This window comes from Episyrphus balteatus, chromosome 1 (assembly GCF_945859705.1).
Source record: "Episyrphus balteatus chromosome 1, idEpiBalt1.1, whole genome shotgun sequence".
Classification (NCBI taxonomy): domain Eukaryota; kingdom Metazoa; phylum Arthropoda; class Insecta; order Diptera; family Syrphidae; genus Episyrphus; species Episyrphus balteatus.
In genome coordinates this window covers 126,997,870-127,015,684 of record NC_079134.1, presented here as the reverse complement: position 1 = coordinate 127,015,684, position 17,815 = coordinate 126,997,870, and the positions used below count along the sequence as shown (strand labels likewise).

The window sequence follows — 17,815 nt, the reverse complement described above, 5'->3', positions numbered from 1 at the left end:
ATGTGGTCAAATCAATCTTAAAATGGCTCTAAGCAAGCTATAAACGCGGTGAATGGCGTTTAAATTAAGCAATCGTTAAGCAACGTTGCTCAAATGTGTAAATTTTTTATAAATACACATTTTGTACTTAAAAGCTATTTAGAGGTTGTTTAACACTAAACAACCTTTAAGATTCTTTTATAAATATGGCTGAAGGGGTGTTGTATTCACGATCCGGTGCAACGAAAAGGTGTAAAATTGCTAAATTTTATTAACCAATCAGTACAACTACAACAAACCAATTTTGCACCATTGTATATAATATAGCATCTAAGAATATACGAAGAACCAGCAACTACGAAGAATTAATAGAACGAAGAAAATTTGTTACTTTTCAATTTATAATTTTTTCAAATGACATTTTATAAATTAAAACAAAACCAAATTTCCTGTTTACTGCGATTAAAATATAAAAATTAAAGACCGACCTGACAGATTGGTGCCCATTTTTGACAACGTTCGGAAGATATTACCTTATTATGTGTACTGTGGGGTAAAGCCAGCACCTTACCAGTAGACCATGCTCGAATATTAAAGATGAGTGGAAAATTGGGAGCTAATTGAAACCTCACATTGAAATGCAATGTTTTTTCTAATCAAACATTGCATATCTGCAGGATAAAAGCTTTGCATACTTACAGGTGAAAACATTGCATACTTACAAGAACCTCTTGGAACAGGTCTTATAGAGGCCTTCTGTCACTTGAAAATACAAAGCTTCTTTAGAACGGTTCAAACAGGTCTTATTAAGGTCTTCTTTAACTGATATTTACAAGGCTTCTTCTGAACACTTCTAGATAGCCTTAAGGAGACCTCCTTTCTTTCCAAAATGGATGTCTTGCGTAAGTAAGCCTTAAACTAAACGTATACAAACTATAGCTTGTCGAATCGAAAAAAATGGACCTTATGCAAGTAAAATTGTTACTTGGGCAGGCCTAAATCAAAAATAAATCAATTGTTTTTGCACCATGGAAGGTTGCATTCCATGGTGCAAAAACAGGGGAAATTTGTGATTTGAAAGATTTAGATAAAAATTAATTGATTTTTTTTTTTAACCCCATAAATATGAGCATTTGTATTCCTTGAAGCGCAATTCATTTGAAAATACCTAAAAAAAAATGTTATGATAAATTCGCCGCAACCTTTCAAATAAACACTGCTACTAGAGATGTGTGATTCTATTTAATTCTGACATTTCTCACAAAACAACTCGTTACTTATCATTTTCTCTGTTCTATTTTTTCATTGAACACACCTAAGAAGATTTTACAAATTCCACAAACGTAAAACAAGAAAAAAAAAAAAAAACTGAAAGTTTTCCGTCGCGTTTTTTCATTTTCTCTTAAGAAACAGACAGAAAAACCAATTAAAAACGAATAAAAATAGTGAATTTTATTATAAAATATTAAATATATTTTTGTTAAAATAATTTAAAATATAAATACAAATTGTAATTGTGTGTTTGATTGAAAATAAAACAGTTTGTTTTTCTGGATGGAAATTCTTGTAGAAAAAAGTAATATATTTTCATTTTGCTATGCTTACTACAGCTCGTCTCTTCACCACCACTTAACTGAATCTTTGTGAAAATTGTTCTCTCTGTAAAAAAAAAAAATAGAAACACTCGTAGAAACGGCCGCTTGAATAATTCCACTTTCATTCCAACAAAAATTTTCCGCATTAAAATTCCAAAAAAATAATTTTTTTTAGTTTGCACTTTTTTTTAATTTTCTTATTTTAATTTGTAAATTTAATATAGTTTTTTTGTTTTCTTTTTTTTTTCTTTTAATTTAATTAATTTTTTTGTATTATTTTTCAGTTTGACGTTCTTCGTGTTGAAAAAAAAAAAAATTCTGTCAAACAGAAACACACCCCAAATCGCAAAGAAACACAAAAAAAAAAAAATCGATTCGTTTTCAAATTCCTTTTTTTTACAAAAAGTAACGAATTCTTTTTAATGAATGCATGGAATTCGACATAATTCTTTAACCAATTTACAAAAAAAATACAAATAAACCCCGAAATGGCAAGTCACAAAAATATGCTTGATCGCGAGGCAGTGCGTTCAGTCATTCAACAATGGAACGCAAATCGCCTTGACTTATTTGCTCTATCCGAACCCGATGAGAATCTTCTATTCCATGGCGTTATGCGTTTTTACTTTCAAGACGCTGGTCAAAAAGTTGCCACCAAATGCATTCGAGTTGCCTCCGATGCAACTGTTGCCGATGTAATTGACAATCTTATTGAGAAATTCCGTCCCGATATGCGAATGTTATCTGTCCCAAATTACGCCCTCTATGAAGTTCATTCGAATGGCGATGAACGAAAGCTTAATCGTGATGAAAAGCCACTTTTAGTACAGTTGAATTGGCATATCGATGATCGAGAGGGGCGGTTTTTACTTAAAAACATTGATCAAAAGACAGCTCCCATTGAAAGTAACGACACTCAATTCAAACGGAAATTGTCGAAGCGTGAAAAGAAAGAACAAAAGAAAAAGGAAAAACTTCAAAGACAAAACTGGGAATCGGTAAGAAATACTGAAAACGAAACTCATGTTGCAGGTAAATTGTACACTGAATTGCCAGAGACATCATTTACACGTTCCATATCAAATCCTGAAGCGGTAATGAGAAGAAGGCGTCAGCAGAAGCTTGAAAAGAAACTACAACAATTTAGGTCAAAAGATGGTGGTCCTGACACGGGTGGGACACTAAAAATATATGGAGAAAGCTTATGCCAGGATGTTCCATATAAAACATTGTTACTATCGATTCGAGATTGTGCCCAAGCTGTAGTTAGAGAAATGCTTTCCAAATATGGTTTAGACAAAACCGATCCATTGCATTATTGCCTGGTACAGGTTAACTGCGATGGCACCGAGTATATTCTCGATGATGACGAGTGTCCATTGTCGATTTTGATGAATCATCCAACATCGAGAGGCTCGATTATGTTTCATGTGAGACGTCGTCCAGCAGATTCTCAGCCGAGAAGACGAAAAAAGAAACCAAATGGCAATAATAGTACTTCTAGCGATCGGGAGGGACCGGTTTTGGTAGAAGTCACACACAGTGGTGATAGCGGGAGACGAATTAAATTGGGATCTGAACCTATTGAAGTGGGATCTGCAAATACCAATTCCCTACAACTCTTTGGCCCTTCTATACAAGCTAGACATTGCTTGATTTCGTTGTTAGATGGAGTTTGCACTGTTACTCCCTTACATGCTGATGCCTTGACATTTGTAAATGGTCACCATGTCACTCAGCCGACAATTTTACACAACGGATCAGTTGTTATGATTGGTCGTGTGGCATCTTATCGATTTCTTGATTCTCCATCAGATGGACGATTCAATTTAGCTCTGTCCCAATCTCAATTAGATTCAGCATGTCTTTACGAAAGTCGTTTACAAACATTATCACCAATGTGGAATAAAGAAGATGGCAATTCCAATGCTAGCCAAACTACAGAAGTAGAAAGAGCTAGCAATAGTAATTTCAATAACAACGGAATGATTGATGAGTATAAAAAACAAATGACCATTAGATCGATACAGAAACATCCAAAAGAATCTGATCTTCATCATGAAACTGGTGGCGAACAAAGTTTAGATTGTGAGACAAAATCTATATCAAGTCTTAAATCAGCTGAATCACAAAATCATGATTTAAGATCACAAAATAAAGTAACAATGATGGAGAATCAAGGTCAGGAATTGATTCTTCCAGCTGTATTGGAATTTCCAGAAAAACATCAAGAGCAGTTTTTGAAACAAATTCTAACCGATTTAGATGTTAACTTACCACATTTTAAACTTGCTCCAGTATATTCACTTTATTTGTGTGCCAGATATCGTGCATCGACACATTATAGACCAGAGCTTCAACCAACTGAACGGGCTCATAAATTGACAATTTTTCTTCATCATGTTGCAAATTTAATATATTCTATAATTCAAGGACAAAATACAAATGCTCGAATTTTAGCTTTCTGGATGGCTAACAGTTCTGAATTTCTTCATTTTTTAAAATCCGATCGTCATATAAGTGCATTTAGTATACAAGCACAGGAAATTCTAGCTGAAAGTGTACAAACTGCATTTCATAATTTAGTTGATTGCTTTCGAATGGAACTCTCACAAACTTTGAATCAATTTCTATCCGAAACAATTGATCATGATTCAGCGGCAGGATTAGTTTTGACTGTTTTGGGGTCAGCAATGGCTCTACTACGTCGTTATCGTGTAAATGCTGCCTTGACTATACAATTATTCTCCCAGTTATTTCATTATATCAATGCTATATGCTTTAATACAATTGTATCCAATTCTCATATGTGTACAGCTGAATGGGGAAAACTTCTAACTGAACGTTTACAATTGTTAGAAATGTGGGCAGAACGTCAAGGACTTGAATTGGCAGCCGATTGTCATTTGGCTAAAATCAATCAATGTGCTCAATTTTTGCAATCTCCAAAGTCATCTATAGAAGAAATTCAAAAATTAACATGTTCATGTTTTCGTTTGAATTCTCTTCAAATTGCTGCACTCTTACAACAAGAGAAAATACCACGTAATTTAGTTGATTCGGTAATAAGAATGGCCGAATCAGTAGCTGATGAACTAACACGTGCTGATAGTAGAGAAGTTAGATTGGAGGAATCTCCCGAACTACATTTGGTACTTTTGTTGCCAGATGATGGTTTTAGTTGTGACGTAGTTAGGGGTATACCTTCAGGTCTGCTTGATTTTTTAAATCCACTACAATCAGCCGGCATATGTCGTCTAGCTGCTCAACCCACAAGTATAGGACTTTGGACTGTTTATATGCATCAATTTAATGCACGTTCGCCGAGTGAAATGTCAAGTAAATTACCACAACCTGAAGTTCAGGTTATAAAATTGCAAAAGAATTCAAATGGCATGGGTTTGTCAATTGTTGCAGCTAAAGGAGCTGGTCAAGAGCAATTGGGTATTTATATAAAAAGTGTTGTGCCAGGTGGTGCAGCTGATGCAGATAATAGATTACAAGCTGGTGATCAGTTGTTGAGAGTTGATGGACAGAGTTTGGTGGGAATTACACAAGAAAAAGCAGCAGATTATTTAGTACGTACTGGTCCTATTGTCACATTGGAGGTGGCTAAACAAGGGGCTATTTATCATGGTTTGGCTACTTTACTTCAACAATCGAGCCCAGTTGTTGAAAGAGGCAATAGATCACAAAAAGAAAATTACATGATGGATGGAAGTAATGACCAGTTGGGTTCAAAACATCCTCTAAGCAAATCAGTGCCGATTTTACATCACCCCAACAAACCCAACTTTAATTTTAATTCAAATTCCCGATTGGCTCAGAGTTATTCCAATAATGAACAAGGTTTTTACCAGAATTTAAGCGCTTATCGTGTTCAAAATCAAAGCCAACCTGGTATTGCGGAAAGACCACCGACAGATTCTAGAAATTCGTTGACTTCGAACTTTTCAAAACCCCCAATGCAACAGCTTACTTTACCCAACTCAAGCCAGCAGCAACAACAACAACAACAACAACTTTTGTCAAATCCAAATAACATGATGAATCGTCCAGCATCGGCTTATTATCAAGGCAGCACTTATGCAAATTATATGGAAAATACCAATAATCCACCTAAACTAGTGACCAATCCAATTATGATGTCAAATGATAATCTTGGCCAGAGCATAAAGAGTCCTCCACAAAACTTTAGCCGAGAAGTTCACTCCCAAAACAGTTTGCGAATGAATCAAATGCTAGCACCATCAATGCCCAATATTTCCGATGCTCGTACAACATCGATATCGCCACATATTTACAATACCGGAATGTTATCCAGTCAAAGTATGCAAAATGTTGCAATGATAAATCAAGCATCGAATTTAGCAGATACACAACATTCACAACAGCAACAACAACGATTTCCTCAGAGCCAACAACAATTGCAGCAAAAAAATCCAAACCGTTTCCAGCCGCCTTCAACTGGTGACAAGCCAATAAGATCTAACCATCGAACAGATGCGATGCATGAAATGTCATCAAATCAAACACTTTCCAATAGTAACCAAAAAAATATTCCACAACAACAAGAGCAACAGTATTCTCCCAATGCACCTTTAACACTTCCCAAACCGAGTGGAAGTAAATACAATTTGAGTGCCTTTTCGATAGCATCGTCTAGGCAGCAGCAACTTCAGTCGAATATTCCAAATTCTCAACAGCAAAATATGCATGCCCCACATCAAAATTACCAACAACAGCAGCAGCAACAACAACCAGTTGTAGATGAGAAACCTCCACTCCCTCCCACAACTACACATCCTCTCTTCAAAGACAATTCTCAAACTTCTCAAGGCTTGAAATCTGTTGTAAATTCTACAGAACCACCACAAAGAGGCAGCTACTATCCAACAAATGCAGCTTCCCAAAGTTATCAGGGACATTTTGCTGCTGCAGCATCCAATCCATGGGAGCGTGAAGAAAGAGAAAAAGAACAAGAGATACGTCGAGAACAGATCAGAATGTGGAGAGATAAACAAATTACAAATTTGTCAAATCTAACTCATCGATATCCTCAACAAGAGGAACAGCTTAAAACGTTAGTTCTTGAAAGAGAATTTGAACGAAGAGCCCACGAAGCCGAAGAACAAGAAGATGATAGTGAACCATCTTTTGATAAAGAAAATGACGAAGAAGAAAAGTTTCGAATACAACCAAGTTCAATACAATTATCGAATACCGACTTCCGTCGGACACAACAACACTCTGAAATTGAACAGGATACAGGTTTCATGGAGAACAAAGATCCTGGTAATAAAGTTAAAATTCTAAAAAATGATACCCAGGCTCCACCACTTTTACAAAGCCGGCCTCCCACCATTGTCCAGCCAAAAGGTATACTGAAAAACAATCGTTATGATAGTTCGAATTTATCGATAACATCTTCATCTACATTGCCTTCAAAACCGAATAAGATGATTTTGGATGAAAGTCAGAATAATGTAGAAACTTCAATGAAAGGCATATCCAAAAATATGTCAAATCTTACTTTGGACTCAGATATGAATCCAACTAGTATGGATCATTTAATTACTGGTGACCATCTCTCACATTCCCCAAATAAACAACAACTTCCCATTCGTACAATGTCGCCTCCGTCACCACCTGAACGTAATATTTCATATATTGTTATGTCGCAAAAACAACAACAGCAACAACAACAATCGAATAATAATACAATTTCTTCGAAAAATGTTTTTCCATCTCAACAACAACAACAATTATCAGAACATCCACAACAACATAATCAATATATTAATAAAGCTTTCTTAAAAAATATGCCATCGGAGAGCTTAATCGACACACCACCATCATCACACCACAACACACTTTCATCGAATTCCAATAATAGTCTTTTAATTCTTGGACGTGATATTAAACGAGTATCATTCCATGATGAAGAAAATAATTATCTCCCATTCCAACAAACACCACAAGTATTTGCAAATGAACCGAGTTCTAGTAGCAATGATAAAATTGATATGCATTCAGTCTTCCAAATTCCAAGTGGTGTTGGTGACTTGTCTGATGTGTCCATGTCCATGTCCAATAATGAAATTTTACAATCACCCCAGACACCTGAAGCAGCTGATTCATGGAATTTGACAATTAAATCGACACCGGGCGTGATAGGGGCTCAAGAAGTGTACAGAGATCCACGTCAAAGACGTCTGGCAGAACAACAACATGAAAAGGAGCAGCAACGTTCAAGTGATTCCGTCCCTGAGAAATTATCTTTTAAAGAGAAAATGAAAATGTTTGCTCTCGAATCTGGCGAAGATCAAACACCTAAGGATAAATTGAAGATATCAAGTGCCCAAAGGGTTATTGATGCTGCTCATTAATTTTTAAAAAATAAAGTTATTGTTTTTTTTTTTTTGACATACACACATACAGCATTCAACTTTACACATAATCATTATTTTTTTTTTATTAATTAAACAAGTTATAAATACAAGTTATAAATAAAAAAAATTATATATTATATACAATTATTAAACTTTACTTTTAAAAAAATTAAAAAAGAAAAAAAACAGATTATTTTCATTGATTTAACTTTGTTTGTTATCTTTTGTTTGTTTTTTTGATTTTTTTTTTCTGATAAACTTAATTTTTTTATAAATTTAAATTTTAATTGTTTTTTTTTTTTTTTTTTTTGAGTGGTTATTAATCCATTCTGATTTCTCTTTTTTGGAAAATGGCCTCCATTCAAGTTTTCAAAATTTCGTTCCCTTTTCATTCACTATTCACTTTTCGGTGAAAATAACGGAAAACCGAAAACGGAATACTCCCGAATATATTTAAAATGTTTGTTAAGGAACACTTTTTCCAAAAAAATATTTAAATGGAAAAATGGAATTAAGCGCCACACTCCATTAAATTTAGAGTCGCCATATATAAAAGGAATTTTGTAATTTGTATACGATTTTACAGTTTTCTAATTTTGTCGAAAGGGGACTCAGTACCTACCTCTATTATGATTTAAAGTACTGGCACACCGGAGAGGTGTAATAAGTATGCGGTACAGGTTCAATGGTGCGTTATCCTGTAGCAGTTATACATTAGGCACTATACACAATAAATAACAAAAGATAACAAACAATTTTAGGAACAAAGTCTTCGATACTGGAAAAAATACTTTTCAGCTGGAAACTATTCGATTATCAGTAATTGTAATAAGTAAGTATGCAAGGTTTTACCAAAAAACAGGACCATATCGAGACCTTCTTCCCGCCAAATTATCGTAAGCGCCACATTAAGTTATGGACAGCATAAAATTGTATTTTTCTAATACTAAGAACGTATAAAATAATTTTTTTGTGATAATCTTATCTACAATAAATTGAGGAGCGTTTTTTCAAAATTCAACAAACGCCAAAAATGAGATATTGGTTTCAAAATTTTTTGGCATCCCAGGCGGACAAAATAATATTTCGTCATTATAAAAGCTAATAGTTTTTGTTTAAAAAAATATTTAAGAAAATCGTTTTTTCTTTTTTTTTAAACTCAACAAAACCAATACCAAATGTATGAAAGTTTTGCAAAACTCAACAAAGTACTACGAGGTTTTGCAAAACTTTATACAATAAAACTATACACAATAAATAACAAAAGATAACAAACAATTTTAGGAACAAAGTCTTCGATACTGGAAAAAATACTTTTCAGCTGGAAATTATTCGATTATCAGTATTTGTAATAAGTAAGTATGCAAGGTTTTACCAAAAAACAGGACCATATCGAGCCCTTCTTCCCGCCAAATTATCGTAAGCACCACATTAAATTATGGACAGCATAAAATTTTATTTTTCTAATACTAAGAACGTATAACATAATTTTTTTGTGATAATCTAATCTACAATTGAGGAGCGTTTTTTTTTTCAAAACTCAACTAACGCCAATAATGAGATATTGGTGTCAAAATTTTTTGGCATTCCCAGGCGTACAAGATGATATTTCGTCATTATAAAAGCTAATAGTTTTTGTTTAAAAAAATATTTAAGAAAATCGTTTTTTTTTTTTTTCAAAACTCAACAAAACCAAATGTATGAAAGTTTTGCAAAACTCAACAAAATACTACGAGGTTTTGCAAAACTAAACAAAATTGCAGGTTTTTGACAAACTCAATAAAGTTTGCCTGTTGTTGGAAAACTTATCTTTTTTTAAATATCAAATATTATTATTGTAGTTTTAACATAGGTTGATTGATTTCAGTTATTCATTGGTACATATTATGCATAAAAGGTTATAACGTTAGGTAAAAAAAGTGTACTTTTGTAATTGTTCCATTTTGAAAAAAAACGCGGTATTTGAGCTTATCGATTGGCTTTACAAGAAAGAACAACTCCTCATTTCTGCTTTTTGAAAATTTATTTTTGTATTCAAATAGGAAACAAAAAACTTTCTCCTGAAAAAAACTTGAAAAAAATATTTGTTGAGTTTCGAAAAAACGCTCCTGAATTGCTCAAGAAAAATTATTTCCAATAAGTCTAAAAACAAAAGATAATAAAGATTTTTCAGTTAACTAAAACATCGTAAGCGCCATGTCGCTTACGATAATTAGGGGGGAAGGGGTAGATATAGTATGTTCAGAATAATGTAATTTACTATGGTACAGTGGGTGGACTGCTTGACTGCTAGCCAAGAGGTGTGGTTTCAAGCCCCGTTTTAGGCAGCATTCTTTTATTTGTCCCCCAGCTTGAATTGAACGGCACCCGTTTGAGTAAATGAGACAAAAATAATGGTCAGCAAAAATAAACTTTTTTTTGCCACAAGAACAAATATAATTTTCTGAAGGTTTTAGGTGCTGAACTCGAATTCGAAATCAGAAAAATTTGATTGGCCCCCGTTTTTGAAATATTACCGTTATAAAATGCAAGAAAACGTTATTTTTACTGTTTTTAATTTTTGAGGTTGAGTTGGTAATATATAGAGCTCTTGATACCCGGATACCCGAGTACTCGCCCGAGTAGCCGGGTATTCGGGTACCCGATGAATACGGGTACCCGGTTGTTTAGTTCCCTGAATACTCGGGTATCAAAAGAAAAAAAAAGGATTTGTTAGGAAAATTGTTGATTATTGTGCATTTTAAACGGTAATTAATACACCATAGGTATAAGAATGAAGGCAAAAATTAAATTCAAAGCAGTTCTCCAGTCAAAGCGAAGAATCGTGCGAAGATGCAAAATCTGTATCGTCTCCAGTCCTCTGGGTGGCCGAAGTATGTCCACCGGAGAAGGGTCCTTACCGTGTGCAAAGATACCTTTCATTTTGTTTATTTTGATTTTTATAGATTTCCATTTAAATTTTCTAAAATATTAAGTCAAAAAAAAAGCAGAGAAAATGAGATTTGAAAAAAGCTCTCCTTGAAAAATAAGCGAAAATTTGTTTTAAGTGGCTGCATTAAAATGTAAATATTTCCAGATATATGCTATGCACTTTTCAGATTAAAGTCTTAAATTAATTCTGATAATATTATTGAGCGAATATAAGCATAACATTACCAAACATTTTGGCGAGAAATTAGAAAAAGTTACAAGAGTTTTGACATTTGATTAAAAAAAAATCGAAAAAAATCAATATGGCTACCTTCAAACGCCTATAACATAAGACCGCCGCAACCGATATTAGTGTTTATGGTCTTAAATTGTAGCTTAGAATATACCAATCATTTTTGTTTTTGGTAAAAAAAAAAATTTTCCACCCATCATAGATCCCATGGCCCTAATATTCTTAGAAACAAATGACTTTATTGTACCCGGGTACTCAGGTATTATAATTCATGAAACTACCGGGTACCCGGATACCCGCACTACCCTGGTACCCGAATACCCGGGTACTCGAGTAATACCCGAAAACTCGGGTACCCGGGTATTTGTTAGAACGGGTACTACCCGGTCGTAATCAAGAGCTCTAGTAATATATTCCAACATAATTTGTAACGGTAACGGTAATTTGTAAAGGTTATTCTATTACCGTTTTAAAATGCAAAAAAAAAAACGTTTATTTTTATAACGGTAATATTTCAAAAACGGAGGCTAATCGAATATTACTGACTTCGGAGTGGAGTTCACCATCCCTAAAACGTTTATTCTCTAGTTTTTCCTCAGTGTGCAAATTCTTAAGTTTAACTTGATCAAACGACTCTTGATTCATAAGAGCTAAAAACATCCATTTTAGCAAGGAGTAGTTACTACAAAAATATAACTTCACTTTCTAGTTAATTTTCTGTAAATTATCACTTGAAATTTGTATTTGAAATTATGTCACTTCGTAGGTTATTTGGTAATTAGCCCCCAATAAAAAAATTTTAAATTTCATATCAAAAAGAAACCAATTTTGTTCGTAAGAAATTCCAACTTAAAACTGATCGCAATCATCTAAACCTTAAATAAAAAAAAAAATTGTTTACTACAATCAATATGTAACTTTTAATAACTTCATGGATAAAACCTATTTAATAATATTAGGTATAGTAAGTAATAGAAAAATAAGGGCAAATTATATGAATTCATCGCTTGTGTCTCTCTAACAAAAAAAAATCCAGATTCGAAAAGTTCTTAATACCTGTAAACAAAAGAAATTATTGTTAGATTTATATAATTTACACTAATAAACGAGAATCTTTACCTATTTCTTCCGCCTCCTCCACGGCCACCACCTCCGCCACCATATCCACCGCCACCACCTCCATATCGACCACCACCGCCGCCTCTGCCACCACCACTACGGCCACCAAATGATTCCATTTCATTTGCACGTTTCTCCTTCATAACTTGGAACCGTTTAGCCATTTCTCTCAGCTCATCAGGCACCTCCTGTTCGGCTTCTTCAAGTATGTCGATCAGTTCCTTTGCTGATCCCCAATCTGATCGCGTAAGGAAACTAAGAGAAGTACCAGATCGACCAGCTCGACCTGTACGTCCTACGCGATGGACATATTCTTCAATATTACGCGGGAAATCAAAGTTTACCACATATCTAAAAAAAAAAAAGATTAATTGTAAATACAAACCAAAATATGTACAATGCAACTTACGATATATCTTCGATATCTAATCCTCGGGATGCCACATCTGTTGCAATTAGTATCTTAACTTCTCCCGAAGAAATATCTTTGATAGCTTGCTCTCTGTCAGCCTATCAAATAAACGAAACAAAGCAAAAGTTAAAAAATGTTTTTTTTTTTTACTTAAATTCAGATTAAAATTACTTGATCTCGAGATCCATGAATGCATTGACACATAACACCTTCCAACGATAGATCGCTGGACAAATCATCTGCACGAACTTTTTTGCCGCAAAATATAATTGCCTTGTCATGGGGTTGCATTGATCTAATAAATTCGCGAATCTAAAAAAAAAAAACAAAAATATTTTACATTAAAATCTAGATGAAATGCTCATCATAAAAACTTACCCTATAACTCTTGTCATCTTCGTCCATGATCTCAATCACTTGGCTCACCGAATGCACGGCTGCCAAGTCCAAAGTGCCAACGCAAACTTGAATTGGATTTTTCATGTAACTTTGTGCCAGACGGCGAACACCGGGTGGCCAAGTAGCACTTGTCATCACAGTCTGCCTATCCGGACGGATATCTAGGAGAACTTTACGAATTTGGGGTTCGAAGCCCATGTCCAGCATGCGATCGGCTTCGTCCAAAATCAGGAATGTAATACTGTTTATATTGATCACATTGGCTGTAACCAAGTCATTCAAACGACCAGGGGTTGCAATAATAATTTCAACACCTGATTCAATATTTCCGATTTGTGCACGACGATCTCCGCCGCCATATACACATACCCTAAAGGAATAATCAATAAGGCATTACAAGAAAGTTGAAACAATTAAAAACTTACGCTTTCATGCCACGGAAAGAATACTTTCCAACTTCCTTTTCAATTTGAAGAGCCAATTCTCGAGTTGGAGCCAAAACAAGGACATTTGGTCCTCCACGTTCCGACCTTGGTATCGGCTGATATTCTGTATGTATCATAGCAGGCAATAGAAAAGCCAAAGTTTTGCCTGTTCCGGTTTGGGCAATACCAATCATATCTTCACCTCGAAGCAAAACCGGCCAAGCTTGCGATTGAATAGGTGAGGGTTTTTCGAAACCCTAACAAATACAAAACTTTAAATAAAGAGAAAAACCGTAAGCTTTGAGTTAACTTACCTGCTTGCGAATTTCTTCAAGTAAATCAGGATACTTGCCAAAACATTGTTCGAACTTCCACACCGGATTCGGAATGGGATCGGATGAATCGGCATTCTCCTTGAATAATCTGTCAACTGCTATGTTGTTATTTTCGGACCTGATACGAGCAACATCTTCAGGAGAGCAATTAGCAACTTCAGGGGCTTCTTCATAGAACTGTTTGATAAGTTCTGGACATTTAGCCCAACGTTTGGCACGTTCTACTTCCTACGAAACACAAAGAATATTGTTAAAAATTGCGCATTTTTCCTTAATAAAAATAAAAAAATATTGATATAAGTGGCCCTAAAACGACCTAGACTTTTCAAAATCAAAGAATGCAATATAAAATAACCCTACTAAACTTACTTAAACCGTAAGAAGAAAGTCACCAATGAGAGTAACAACTTTCCTGTTGAATTTGTGCTTAGGCCAATATATCAATTGTTCTAATGTTTACGAAAATATTAAATGGTACCAACTTCCTGTTTTCCTACATACTGCACTTTCACACAGCTAACTTGAAGTTTTTGTTTTTCAGTAAATGACACAAGCGTAATTATTCTGGTATTTTCGTCAATAAGACGGGTAGTAAAAAAATTATACGCATATTTAGTGCGAGCTAATATACAGTTAAGATTTTTGAAAGAGAATAAGTAACGACTGCGGAAATCTGCCGATTAACATTTCTTTTAAAATAAAGTTTTTTTTTTTCTACACTGTTATAAAAGTTCGTTTTTGTTAAGTTATTTGAACATGGTATTTGGATATCGACCCCTTCTTCATTTTAAACTCACATGCGAACAAAAAATATATGTAATCATGTATTACAATGTGGAGCTTAATATATTATATGCGAATCAAACTTCACCTAATAAATATTGTAAATTTATCCCCTTCATAGAGATAGGGTTTAGGTCAACTCAGAACCGCAAAAGGCAATTAAATGCAGTAGAGCCATATTAAGTTAGCGATAGTTTCAAACAGACGTTTTTACCTACTAAAGAATAATCTGTAAAAAACGCAGTCCTGTTCTTTTCTTTTACTACACTGCGACTCGCAATATTTTATCATGACTTATAGGCAAGTCCGAAGTAGTTCTAGTTCTAGGGCCGGTTTAAGCGCTAGGACTCTGAAGAATTCGAATTTTCTTCCATGAACTCAAATTACGGTCAACTATTTGAGATCGTTTGTTTAAAAAACAGAAATCCTTATAAAATCAATATTCTCAAATAGTAAAGGAATTGCACAAAATTTTTTTTCAAGGTGGAAGGATTTTCCCTTTAATGAATGACATTTCTATAAAATGCAAATAAAACGCCCACGTACGTACAAACTGTTACACGCGATAAAAATAGTTACAGTCGTCATATATGAAATGCTAAGAAAAATTCTTCTCTTGAATATTTACGAAATAATTGTAAAATGTGAATTGGTAATCAAATGACGGATTGTGTTAATACATACCTTCATTTGCACGTAAAATAAGTTATTTATATAAGATTAAGTGTCCTGAAATCTTTCAACTGGTTAAATAAATATTTATTAATAAAAAAAAGTGTCTTTTATTTGTAAGAATGAATCTATCTTACAATTCTCTAGCCCTCAGGCTCTTCGTCTTCTTTCTTCTTGCACCATTTTTCAAAAGTCCTTCCAGCTACTTGCATATGCCGATATTGACATAATCGGAAAAATAAAGGCCACTTAACACCAACGTATCAGACAAAACGCCCTAACTTCGACATTAATATTAAAGAACTTTGTCTTCCTTTTCCTAAGCTCCGCTATAAATACAGACAACATCTGCGCTTGAATCAAACGGAGGATTCTTACCAAATGCTGATGCTTTCGTTTCAGAAGGCAATTGACTAGCAAAGGCCTCTCCCGAGCAACTAAGGTATCCTTATACAAGGGTGTTAACCAAGTCCTGCTATATGGTGCAGAACCATGAACTTTGATGAAAGCAGATGAAAACTTTTTGGATTGTGTCGAGATTTTTGGTCCCGTATGCATTGATGTTAATTGGAGAAGAAGATACCACAAACTGGCTCCCAATCAACGAAACTGGAAACAGATGGTTGGGGAAACTTGTTGGTTGAGGCTACAATACACAATGAAATGTAGCGCCGCCTGGTAACCTAACTGGTGGAAAAGAATGATGTAGCTGTGGCTGTAACTTGTAGCGCTGTCAAAGTTAAACAGTATGAAATTAGTATATTGGTGCCAGAATACGTAGTTGTGGCTGTAGCAAGGAAATTCGCTGTGGTACAAGTCGAGACATTTTAGTGCGCCAAATAGTAGAAGCAGAGCCCGACTCAGGACAACACGACTTTGTACACCCCGACGCATGACAGCCCGATTCAACCCATAGCCCGACTCAAGATAGCTCGACTCAGGTAAGAACTCGATCTTAGTCGGGTTATCTTGAGTCGGGCTATGAGTTGAATCGGGCTGTCGTGAGTTGGGGTGTACAAAGTCGTGTTGTCCTGAGTCAGGCTATACCCTTCCCCATGTTTTCTACATTTTGAGCGGTTTTATTTGACATCTTGTACCATGGCGTTTTTCTTTGCTTCAAGCGAGTTTGCATTCTGTTCAACCAGTAAGTAAGCAAGTAGGTAAAGTAAACCTGTGAATAGTAACAAGAAGTTTACTTGAATAATCTCGTATTCCAACCAATCAAACACAAGAAATGTCTGGAAAGGTAAGGCGATGCCAACAAATATCTTCAAATAATGAGAAGAAAAAAAAACAATGTAAGAAGACAAATAGGTATACATCCGGTACGTATGACTGAGTATGCCAGTTGAATTACCCATGACCTAGAATTTTTAAAAGACAATACAATTACCTACAAAAAATAAAGTTCTCAACTTTCAATTTTGCAACAAGTAAAACCAAAACTCAATTTTTCATCACCAACAGGCTAAACACTCCCCATCTCTTTTTTATAAATTGATTCTATGCGATGGAAAATATTTTAGCAAGCCAAGCAAAAAAATTCACACAAACATGTGCTCGAAATTTTACTTACCGCATTTTTGTTTAACTGATCCCAATCAATGGTGACTGGAGAGTCATCGACTGCATCTGGAACACCATAACCAGATACAAATTCAATCTTTTCAGGTCGTCTATATCCCCCGCCGCCACCTCCGCCTCCACCACCACCGGAACTTTCTGACGGCCCGTCAAGCTGTTTATTGATGAACTTTACAGCGTCATCAACGGAAGACTGGCTATCTCCAGAAACAGTGCATGTGTTGGAATTTCTATCCACATTAACACGAACAGAGAAGTCAGATTGAATGCGCTTGATATTGGCTCCAGCGCGTCCAATAATAGCTCCAATGTCACCAGAATTAATCGATATGTTCTCGGAACATTGTGCCGATGAACGACCTTGGTTGTAGTCCCTGTCGCCGCCGCGGTCATTCCTGTCGCTCCTTTCATAGCGATCATTTCTGTCGCTCCTTTCATATCGGTCATTCCTATCTCGACCACCTCCTCTGTCATTGCGGTCTCCTCCTCTATCGTTTCTATCCTTTCTGCGATCCGAGTAGTCGCTGTTTCCACCACGATAGCCACCACGGTCATCGTCTCGGTCACGATCACGACGTTGATAATCATTTGAAGGACGATAATCGTCCCTGTAGCCACCGCCACCGCCTCCATCACGCCGAGTACCGTTTTGGCTTGAACGCTGTTGAGGAGCGCTATTGTAAGCTGGTGTAGAATAAGTTCTAGATGACGATTGTCCATTATCGTTGTCCCAATCTTCTTCATAGTCTCCCATATTTTAGAATTTTTTTGTTAGTTTTTCTTAAATCGGGGTAATTCAATAGAAATCTTTGAAAAATCGGCAAACCTTTCTTTTGCGAAAGGAAGATTTTCCACGAGTGTTTTTTTTTTTGTTTTTTTATTTGTGTGGAGTCCCGTTAAGAGAAAACTTTTTTATAACGTTGCGTCACGTTACGGGGAAAATTGTTTGGGCGTTCA

The 17,815-nt window shown here is 35.2% G+C and overlaps 2 protein-coding genes across 2 annotated transcripts; one reads left to right on the top strand and one right to left on the bottom strand.

Moving 5' to 3' along the window:
* The first annotated feature begins 1,347 nt into the window (after positions 1-1,347).
* LOC129920990 (afadin) lies at positions 1,348-8,080 on the top strand. The gene is made up of 2 exons (XM_056002583.1): positions 1,348-1,555; positions 1,859-8,080. The coding sequence occupies exon 2, from the start codon at positions 2,063-2,065 to the stop codon at positions 7,961-7,963; it is 5,901 nt and encodes a 1,966-aa protein (XP_055858558.1). The 5' UTR covers positions 1,348-1,555; positions 1,859-2,062; the 3' UTR covers positions 7,964-8,080.
* Positions 8,081-12,030: 3,950 nt separating this feature from the next.
* LOC129905696 (probable ATP-dependent RNA helicase DDX43) lies at positions 12,031-17,745 on the bottom strand. The gene is made up of 8 exons (XM_055981236.1): positions 16,851-17,745; positions 13,799-14,047; positions 13,485-13,741; positions 13,039-13,429; positions 12,832-12,972; positions 12,658-12,758; positions 12,249-12,599; positions 12,031-12,185 (listed from the first exon to the last, which is right to left on the bottom strand). The coding sequence occupies exons 1-8, from the start codon at positions 17,610-17,612 to the stop codon at positions 12,179-12,181; spliced, it is 2,259 nt and encodes a 752-aa protein (XP_055837211.1). The 5' UTR covers positions 17,613-17,745; the 3' UTR covers positions 12,031-12,178.
* Positions 17,746-17,815: the final 70 nt, after the last annotated feature.

Excerpts from the sequence above, each read along its gene's own strand:
- LOC129920990 (XM_056002583.1), top strand. The coding sequence starts at position 2,063 with ATGGCAAGTCACAAAAATATGCTTGATCGCGAGGCAGTGCGTTCAGTC.
- LOC129905696 (XM_055981236.1), bottom strand. The coding sequence starts at position 17,612 with ATGGGAGACTATGAAGAAGATTGGGACAACGATAATGGACAATCGTCA. Across the intron at positions 13,430-13,484 it reads TCTTTCCGTGGCATGAAAGC|GGTATGTGTATATGGCGGCG; the intron begins GTAAGTTTTTAA and ends TTATTCCTTTAG. Across the intron at positions 12,600-12,657 it reads TTAGATATCGAAGATATATC|ATATGTGGTAAACTTTGATT; the intron begins GTAAGTTGCATT and ends TTTTTTTTTTAG.